This window comes from Corylus avellana, chromosome 1, assembly GCF_965113065.1.
Source record: "Corylus avellana chromosome 1, dhCorAvel1.hap1.2, whole genome shotgun sequence".
Classification (NCBI taxonomy): Eukaryota; Viridiplantae; Streptophyta; class Magnoliopsida; order Fagales; family Betulaceae; genus Corylus; species Corylus avellana.
In genome coordinates, this window is record NC_142490.1 from 21,964,010 (window position 1) to 21,965,570 (window position 1,561).

The 1,561-nt window shown below is 38.1% G+C and overlaps 1 protein-coding gene across 1 annotated transcript; it reads right to left on the reverse strand.

Annotated features, from left to right (window-relative positions):
• Positions 1-362: 362 nt before the first annotated feature.
• Positions 363-786, reverse strand: LOC132168501 (VQ motif-containing protein 10-like). Its single transcript, XM_059579490.2, has one exon. It carries the CDS (start codon positions 728-730, stop codon positions 410-412), a length of 321 nt encoding a protein of 106 aa, XP_059435473.1. The 5' UTR covers positions 731-786; the 3' UTR covers positions 363-409.
• Between the last annotated feature and the right edge of the window lie 775 nt (positions 787-1,561).

Genomic DNA, 1,561 nt, shown 5'->3' on the forward strand with positions numbered 1-1,561 from the left:
AAACGCAGATTATTCTTACAAAATTTCAATCTCAATCACAATCTCAATCGTACCCGGCTCTTAAAATATTTACACTATCATTTATCTTTCTGTATTTTAACATCCACATCAGTCATCAAACACACGAAGGAGAAAATCCAGTGAAGAACGAGTGGCGCATGGACAGCCACTCATTCTACCGACCAAGCAACAACCGGATGAGAGTTCCGTACAGGCGCAAGTCTGACCACAACCGCTATCTTTGTTGAATTTTTTTTTTTTTTTTTTTTTCATCTAATTATGCAGACAAAACTAACATACATATCTCTAAAAATAACTACATTTTTCCCACAAATTAATCAGAATAATTCAAACAAAATATAAACGCTTGATTCGTTGGGGAGAAAGTAGTCATTTTTCTCTGTAAATTCTACTCAGCCCAGAGCCAGACCAACTCCTCCATCGGCGGCGCCTCCAAGATCATCTTATCCAAGTCCTTAAACGACATGCCCTTCGTCAACATCGAAACATTTTTATTTCCTCCGCCGACAGCGCCGCCGCTCGCAGCCGCAACGGCAACTGCAACCGGCCGTCTTTTTCTCTTTTCGCCACGTAAGGAACTCTTCGCAACACACGAGTCCTTCCCAGTAAGGCTCTGAACTACGGATTTGAAGCTCATGGGGTCGGTTTCCACGTACTGCGTTTCAATAAGCACTACTTTCACGGCTGCACTGCCTCTGACGCACGCCATTGAAAACTATCTCCGAGCTTTTTCTTTCTCAAAGGATCAAAAACGAAAGAAAACAAAGAAAAGCTAAATGGGTTGGTTTCGATCGGTGTGCTTTTGGATTTGATTCCTATTGTGGGTTTTATACGTTGGACTTTGGAAGGTTCAGCAATGCTGAGGTTTGACAATTGAGAGAGGAGGCGAACCAATTGACCGCCAAATTGCAGTCCGGAAGGACTAAAAGTCAGAGTCATAGAACGCAATTTCGGAATCAGCATTTTGCCGAAGTCAAACCTTTTTACCTCCACTTACGTGCGTAAGAGGAAAAGACAACGTACATGCATGGGAATCTTTCTAATCAAGCGGATAAAAATGTTTCACGCGACTCTAATGCTTAAGCTAGCATAGTATTTTGACTTTTGGGTCAAATAATATAATTTGTTAGGGTTTTTGGCGGACCGTCTCTTTTACGGCCTCATTATTTTAACAATTTAATTTCACTATTTTATTTAATTTTTTTTTTAAAAAAAGATTTGTTTATTATTTCTTTAACTATAAGAGGAGAAAAACATAAAAGAAAAACGGAGAGAGAGAAACTATTTTTTTTATTCTATTCGCTCACTATTTTTTTTTTCATCAAAGTAGCGAAGCTGAAAATGAAACTTTTTAGGCATTCTCATCAAATTACCTCACCAAAATAACAAAAAAATAGTTTTTGTGAGAATGCAAATACTGCTCTTACAGGGTTTTTACAGGGTTTTTGGTATAACTCATTGTAAAACTCTATGTTCAATGTAGCTGGAGAGATCGTATCTCACATTGATATTATAAATCTTGCGATTAAAGGGAATTATG

Excerpts from the sequence above, each read along its gene's own strand:
- LOC132168501 (XM_059579490.2), bottom strand. The coding sequence starts at position 730 with ATGGCGTGCGTCAGAGGCAGTGCAGCCGTGAAAGTAGTGCTTATTGAA.